The sequence below is a fragment of the Curcuma longa genome, unplaced genomic scaffold (genome assembly GCF_044706935.1).
Source record: "Curcuma longa cultivar G26 ecotype Majalengka, Jawa Barat unplaced genomic scaffold, ITB_CL_G26_1.1 contig_17263, whole genome shotgun sequence".
Lineage (NCBI taxonomy): Eukaryota > Viridiplantae > Streptophyta > Magnoliopsida > Zingiberales > Zingiberaceae > Curcuma > Curcuma longa.
In genome coordinates, this window is record NW_027430552.1 from 9474 (window position 1) to 17395 (window position 7922).

Here is a 7922-nt window from a genome sequence, read left to right on the forward strand (position 1 = left end):
ATTCTATAAGTTATCCATGCATTAAGAAAAGCATACAATTTTTTTATAAGGTTCAATACCTCAATTGTGGTTTTTAATTCTGGATTTATTATTTCTTTTAAAACTTTTAATTCTAAAAATAAATCTAAACTATCAATATCAGATAATATGTTATGTGTTAAAATTTTTTCAAGATTTAAATATTTTATTTTAAAAAAATTATCATCAAGTAATTTTATGCTTTCTACATCATATAAAAAATTAAAATTATCTTCATATATTTTAAATTGTTCAAATCTATTTTGAAATGAAGACATAGCATGATCAATAATATAATTAAAATAATTAATTTTAAAATATTCTTAAGATGAAAGTTTCACCTCATTACTTGTATTTTCATCAAATCGTTTATTTCTTCTAATTACACATTTTTGACGAAATTTTGATTTTATATTCATTTCATTTGCAATCTCTTTTACAAAAATTAAAGAAAATATATGAATCTATTTTCTCTATAATTATTGAAAAAGGAAACAAAACCTTTTAACTGATTTAATGCAATAGCAATGTTCATATCTTTATACTGATCTAATGCAATAGCAATAATTCTTATTAATACATGCTTCTAATGTTCCTTTTCCTTATTTATTTTTTCTTGTAAATTTTGATCAATAGTTTTATTTTTAAGTAATCTCATTTTAATATCAAACCAAATATTCATATTTATAATATATTCACTACTTATTTCATGAATTTTAAGCTTGACACTAAGATTTTTCCAATCACGACATCCTTGGTTTGCTAATTGAATTGTAATTAATTTTTGATTAAATAATTTACAACAAAAGTAAAATATTTTATCTAATTCTTTACAATATATTAACCATTTTCTATATGTTTTTCTCCATTTGGTAAATTTTGAATGTAATTAATGATAGAAAAATGTCTAAAATTTTCATCATTTGGAAAAGAAATATTGATTTCTCTAATTGGACATTTTTCAACTAATAAATCAATTAAATTTGTATTTATATTTTTTCCATTGTGCTGGATCATATACATTTTTAATAATAGTTTCATCAATATTATTAAAAAAATTATCTTCATGATCTACTAAGTCGCGTCTTCATTTTTTGAATTATTATTATATTATTCGTTGATATTAATATTTGATGAATTAGATTTGTGATCATTAGAAAATTCTTGATAGATTTTTTTTCCTAAAGTATTATCTTCATGTGAAAATTCAATTTGTTTTTCATGTAAATTTTCAATTATATTATTTTCTAAATTTTGATTTTAATTATTAATAATAAACCTATCAAGTGCACTTTTTGAGATCGAATAAATTTTTTTATTTTTTTCATACATTTTATATATCTAAAATCATATTTTTTATTAGACATATTTAAATTAAAAAATAATAAAAAAGAAAATATAAGTATCTACTTGGTCGATAATTTTCAAGTGTAAATAGAACCTAGATAAAAAATAATACACCATGAGTTATTGTTATAGTAGTATTCTTTATGCTAAATAAAAAAGCTAAATTGCTAAAAAATAAGACTAACATAGATAATATGGTATATGGATGAGATCAAGAATAATAACGATATTAACAATTTAAGAATCATATTTTATGACATTTTAAGCACATAAATCAGATTTGTGATGGTAATAATTTACGTCCTCCGGGGCCATGGTGCCGCGGTAGGACATCTAGGTTGTCACCCAGGCATCCGCGATTCGATCCCCAACTACAGCGTATTTGTAGAAATTTTTCTTCAATATTGCATATAAAAGTTGGAATATAGAAGGTTCTAAAATAAACATGTGCTTCTTGGATAAGTTTCTGTCATTGGAATAGAAGAAGATTATGATTTTTTGTTTCTATTCTCTTAAGTCTTATCCTAGAAAAGATTTACGGTTAGGGTCAACATTGATGTCAATGTCGCGTGGAGTGCAAGCAATTGGACATTGGATGGTGATTGCGCGCGTTGTCTGAGGAATGACAACGTAAAGATGAGATATCTAAATAGATGACTTAATTTAAAAATTAATATTTTAAAATAGAAATAAAATTAGAATAAAATATTTTTGAGTTCCTCTTGCTCTTTCTTACATCCCAAATCGGAGTGTAAGAAATAATTCATGAGCACGGAAGGATAAAACTTATCTTTCTCTCTTCTTCTCCTTCTTAACTACATCCCATGTAAAGATAAAAATTTTTCTTCTCCTTATTTACCCTCTCCTTCTCTTTTTTAATAATATTTTATTTCAATCTGACTTGAGTCTATCTGATCCACTCGAATTGACACCCTTGCTAATATTTATGTAAGAATTATAATAAAATAAATATTTTTTCCAATAAGATTAAATAAGATAGAATACTCTTTAAAATAATCACATATTAAAAGGGTTGGAGCGGAGCATATGGAAGCATAAGGATAGAGGAGCTGCTATGCAGAACACCCGAACAAGGAAGCCGCGGCGCTTGCAGAAGGGCAGGAAAAGGCGATGCTGATGATTTTCGACGAACGACGAAGCAGGGAAGGCTTCGCACCGAGGTCGAGACGAAGAGCGCAGGATCGACTCTGCGCGAGAGAGGGACGTCGACCGTTCACACGAGAAAAGAAGAGTCAGGCGATCGGACCGAAGAAGAGGGTTTTTTTTTCCAATTTAGAGAAGAAAAATTCAAAAAGGAGATATTGAAAATTAGAGAAGATGATCTACATGTTAGGGTTTCATCTAATAAGTCTAATAGAAATAGAAATAAAATAAATTTTTGAATACTTAGCTTTTTGACGAAGTGACGAAGAAAGCTTTTTGCTGCTATTAGGAGGATCGAGAGGAGAAAATTCAGATTGTCATAGCTTTTCTTTCCGACGAAGCCATGATTCTCATTAGTTCTTCCGGTGTAACCATCGCAGCATCTCAGCTCAGTGTTCCCACAGACAACGCCAAAGTGTTCCGGCCAATTCGCACCAGATGGTTCAAACACTGGTTCAGAACTACTGACGTGCACGCTCCACGAAAAGAATATATCGCCCAGAGAGATGAAGGGGCCTGAAAAGCATTAAAGAAGAGAGTTAGAATGGCGCCGGGGTTGGGCCCTGGCAAACCACTCCGACGCTCAAATTAGAAAAGAGAAAGAATGACAAAAAAGAAATAGCATGCGTATGTCAAAATTCAAAAGAGAGAGAGAGAGTTAGAGAGAGCTGGAGCCCCCCCCATTCTTCATACCTGCGGGGTTTATATAGTATCAGACAGAGCGTCATCTGCGGAGATCGGCACATGTGATTGACTATTAATGATGCACTATTAATGTGGTTAGGATAATCTTTGAGGGTTTTCGAATATCCAATGGTTCAGATTTGCCGATCTTCATCTGACGGTCTTGTGCATTAGTGTGCAGGATTTTAGGAGGCCAAGTTTTGGAACTTGGTCGTCATCCTTATCCTTCTGGATGAGGGATAAATCTGAGCCAAGGAGAAAGGTTCAACTTTTTTGGCCACGTTGGATCAGTCAAGACTTGCCACATCAAAGAATTAATATTTTAAAATAGAAATAAAATTAAAATAAAATATTTTTGAGTTCATCTTTCTCTTCCTTATATCCCAAATCGGAGTATAAGAAATAATTCATGAACATGGAAGTATAAAATTTATCTTTCTCTCATCTTCTCCTTCTTAACTCACTCCATCCCAAGTAAAGATGAAAATTTTTCTTCTCTTTATTTACCCTCTCCTTCTCTTTTTTAATAATATTTTATGTCAATCTGACTTGAGTCTATCCGATCCACTTGAATTGACACCCTTGATTATATTTATGCAAGAATTATAATAAAATAAATGTTTTTTCCAAAAAGATGTTAAATAAGATAGAATACTCTTTAAAATAATCACATATTAAAAATATATTAATTTCCATATGAAGCATAACTAACCATTAGCTATATTTAATTTTATATTCTTAAAGGCTAAACAAAATAGCATTTGCTATATTTTTTAATATACACTATTTTAGATTAGGGTGCCAATTCGGATGGATCGAGTGAATTCGATTCGGATCAAAATAAAAATAATTTAAAAAATCTCAACCCAAATTTGACATGAACGGTTGAACTCAAACTCAATTTGAAAATTATAAATCCGAACTCGAACCCAAACTCAAATAACTTGATTAATTTATTTTTTTACTATTTTCTCTCATAAAACCTTCTAGTATTATGTATATAAAATATCTTAATTTTTAAATCAAAATTTGATTTGATTTTAAAATAATTTCTCCATCTTAAATTCAAGTTAAATTGGATCAATCCGAATCCAATCTGATAAAAAAAAAAATCAGAGTCAGATTTAGAATTCAATGAACAAATCATCATCAGCTACTACAAATTAAATTGCATCAGCTACTACAAATTAAAGCTCTATATGCATCACTCTATGATCTATCAACTTCAAACTTTATGACTATTTGTTTAGATCACAAGTATTTTAATACCATTGGATGAAGTTTTGTGATCACTCTACTATTGCTTCCAGAGGATAATTGAGTTGGTTATGATGAAATAGACTTATTAAGATGAATAAGGGATTGAATTTTCGTCTCTTAATTAATATAATAACATAAACATACAAATAAAGATAAGAATATTGATGTGGTTCACAATTAATCTACATTTTAAAAAAATAAATATGTATATATATATATATATATATATAACCTTCGTGTAGTACAAAGATTTATCTAATTAAACTTTTACTTTCCTTTTATATATAGTTCACAATTAATCTACATTTTAAATAAATAAATAAATAAATAAAAGTATAATTATATATATAACCTTCGTGTAGTACAAAGATTTATCTAATTAAACTTTTACTTTCCTTTTGATATATATCTAAAGGAAAGATTATTTCACTTTTAGATAATCTCTTAAAAGGAAAGTAAAAGTTTAATTAGATAAAATTCTTTCTATATTAAGGATAAATTTAATATTTCTTAAATTCCTATAATTAAATTGTTATAAATGTTGTTCACTTTTGTTGAATTCATCAGATTGATAATTTAAAATTAAAAAAATAGTAATTGATTTTTTACTATAATTGTTAAGTAATTGACTTTGTAATAGATGTAAATAAATAAAATAATAAACTAAATCTAATAATCACATCTTCTCAAAAGATTTATTTCTTATTTATAAATAATCTACATTAACAATAACAACAATAATAATAATTTTATATCAAATAAAATAAAAATTAAATTTATATATATCTGCTATATTTTTTCGGTAATATTATTAAAACCGCCGGCACGCATTTAAATAGTCACCGCCGCCGTGCGGCAGAGACAGTTCGATGGGCTTGAAGAAGCGCCAGTGCAGGCGCCGACGTGAGCAGGTAAGCGCACCGGCGGAGGACCTCCTCACTTCCCTCCAGGACGACCTCCTCATCTCCATCCTCTCCTTCCTCCCCGTCAAGCAGCGCGTCGCCCTCTCCGCCGTCTGCTCCCGCTTCCGCCGTCTCCTCCCCTCCATCCCCCGACTCGACGCCTTCCGCCTCGACGTCGTGCGCCCTTCCGACGGCGTCGACATCAGCCAGCAGTTCACCTTCCCCCGCGCCCTGATCCGCCAATGCCACCTCGTCTTCCACGACGTCATCGAATTACTTATAATTAAACCCGTCGGGCAGCTGGTCGTCGGCGAACTCGTCGAGGTGGGCGTCGAAGACCTCATCCTCGAAACCTACGGATGCGAGAGAAAGCTTATTCTCTGGGAAATCTGCAGCTTCTTCGGCATCAATTCGCTGAGGAGTCTCTCTTTGCGCAGAATCGCGGTGGGAGGCTTCTGCGACCACCTCCTTCCGGCCACCATCGCCTGCACCACCTTTCTCACCTCCCTCAAAATGGATCACTGCTTCCTCGGCCTGTACGGAGGCTTCAATTTCCTTAACTCCTTCCTTGCCTCCTCCTGCCCTTTCCTCGAGACTCTGCACCTCATATATTGCATCGAACTCGACGCGAGAAACCTAACCATCCGCTCCACCTCCATTAAGCATCTAGTCCTGTTACACAAGGGCCCCTACATCCGCACCACCGACGTCTGCTGCCCAAAGCTCGAGTCGCTCACCGTCAACGTCACCACTGATCTGCGCATTGAAGCTCCCAAGGTCCAGCACGCGTCGTTGCTTCTCGGGCTCGATCCGCCGGTAGATCCTCCAGATGCATTGATGAACCTTTTCGGAACTGCTTTTCGATCCGTCCCCGCTTGGCTCATGCTGAATTCTAGCACAACCCCAAACGTAAGAGAAGATAGATAGATAGATAGATATTTTATGCACACTGACATATATAATTTGCTTTGATCGACAGGGATTAGCAGCAGAAAACGAAATTAATAGAATTGTTTCTCTAGAAGACAAAGAGGGCCTCGTGATCTTCAACCTCGACTTCAATCTGAGAGATCAATCGTCGACGATGATATTCACGCAGTTTCTGAAGAAGTGCAAGTATAATTTCTGTCATAACCAATTTGATATACATGTAAGTCCTGCTCATATACAGAGCACCAGGGACGATCAGTTGCTTCATCATGGATCTATAGATGCAGTAGAGCTAATTAAGTTACGAATGATCATGCCCGAGAAGACATTTCGAGGGTTTCTCTCGAAGCAGAAGGAGATGGAGGAGGAGTTAAAGCAGATGGGATTGAGAAAGTTGAAGAGTCGCACCAGCAGAGATCAATTCGAGGATGTATTAGCTTCCAATGAGTCCCTTGTTGAAGTATCCTCCAGTATTGCTAACTGTATCGAAATGAAATTTTAGGGTTGCTAACTTGTAATCGATAAGAAGTGTTTTTTACCCTTTATTACTTTAGTGTTGGATTTGAATCATACAGTACCGTCATTGTTTAGAAGCTCAGTTCATGCATTTTTGATAATTAGTTTGTTGTGACTTGTGATTAGATAACCTTTAATTAAAGCTTATAGATTCTGCACACCCAAAAATAAATGTTAGGAGACTAGAAATTATTTTCGATAAGGTTTCTTCGATGCTTATATTAGAAAGGATGGAATCCACACATATCTTCACAACAATATAATATTGTCTATTTTAAACCCAAGGCCTCATAGTTTTGTTTTTGCACTTGAACCAAAAGACCTCGTACTAATATAGATATCTCCATTTTGTAATTATCTCAGAATCTTTTTCATATATTTTCAATGTGAGGCTTTGATTGTATCTCAACAATCTACCGGTCTGAGTCTCAATGAATCCACCCCTTGATGGTCTCAAGGGATTTCTTACTAGAAGTCCCCCAATCATTCCTTTATTTTTTCCTGAGGATCTTCACTTGGCTCTATATAGAACATGCTCTGATAGCACTGTTAAAACGGATGGAATCCATATATATCTCCATAACGGTATGTATTATCCACTTTGGATCCAATCCTTCATGATTTTATTTTTAGACTTTACACTAAAGATCTCATATCAATATAGGTATCTTTATTTTTTAACTCTGTATTTTTTTTATATATTTTTAATATGTGACTTTGATTGTATCCTAACAAGTTATACTAAGAGTGTAATGGACGGTAGAAACTATGAAAATCAGAATATCATGAGGATCATCTATGGGTATCAGGTCAACAAATATATATAGAGATTGTTATCATGATCAAGAAGTTAAGGACTGTTCGATCATTTCAGCTATCAATCATAGATTATTGGCCACAAATTATAGCAACCTCCATTAATGTCGATCGTATGATCATTACTAGCTAAAAGTGATAATCGTAGGTTACATCTTATTGTCCTCAATAATCAAGCAATAGTATATATCTTTATCTCAAGAAGACCTAGTAGAGAGCTCGAAAATTGAGCTCAAAGTGGAGAGCTAAGAGGATTGAGCTCATCGACATAGTTGATAGCGTTTA

General features: G+C 32.9%; 1 protein-coding gene across 1 annotated transcript; it reads left to right on the top strand.

Annotated features, from left to right (window-relative positions):
* The first annotated feature begins 5342 nt into the window (after positions 1-5342).
* LOC141816563 (uncharacterized) lies at positions 5343-6807 on the top strand. Its single transcript, XM_074704315.1, has 2 exons — positions 5343-6284; positions 6355-6807. The coding sequence occupies exons 1-2, from the start codon at positions 5343-5345 to the stop codon at positions 6805-6807; spliced, it is 1395 nt and encodes a 464-aa protein (XP_074560416.1).
* The last annotated feature ends 1115 nt before the right edge of the window (positions 6808-7922 follow it).

Excerpts from the sequence above, each read along its gene's own strand:
- LOC141816563 (XM_074704315.1), top strand. The coding sequence starts at position 5,343 with ATGGGCTTGAAGAAGCGCCAGTGCAGGCGCCGACGTGAGCAGGTAAGC. Across the intron at positions 6,285-6,354 it reads ATTCTAGCACAACCCCAAAC|GGATTAGCAGCAGAAAACGA; the intron begins GTAAGAGAAGAT and ends TTTGATCGACAG.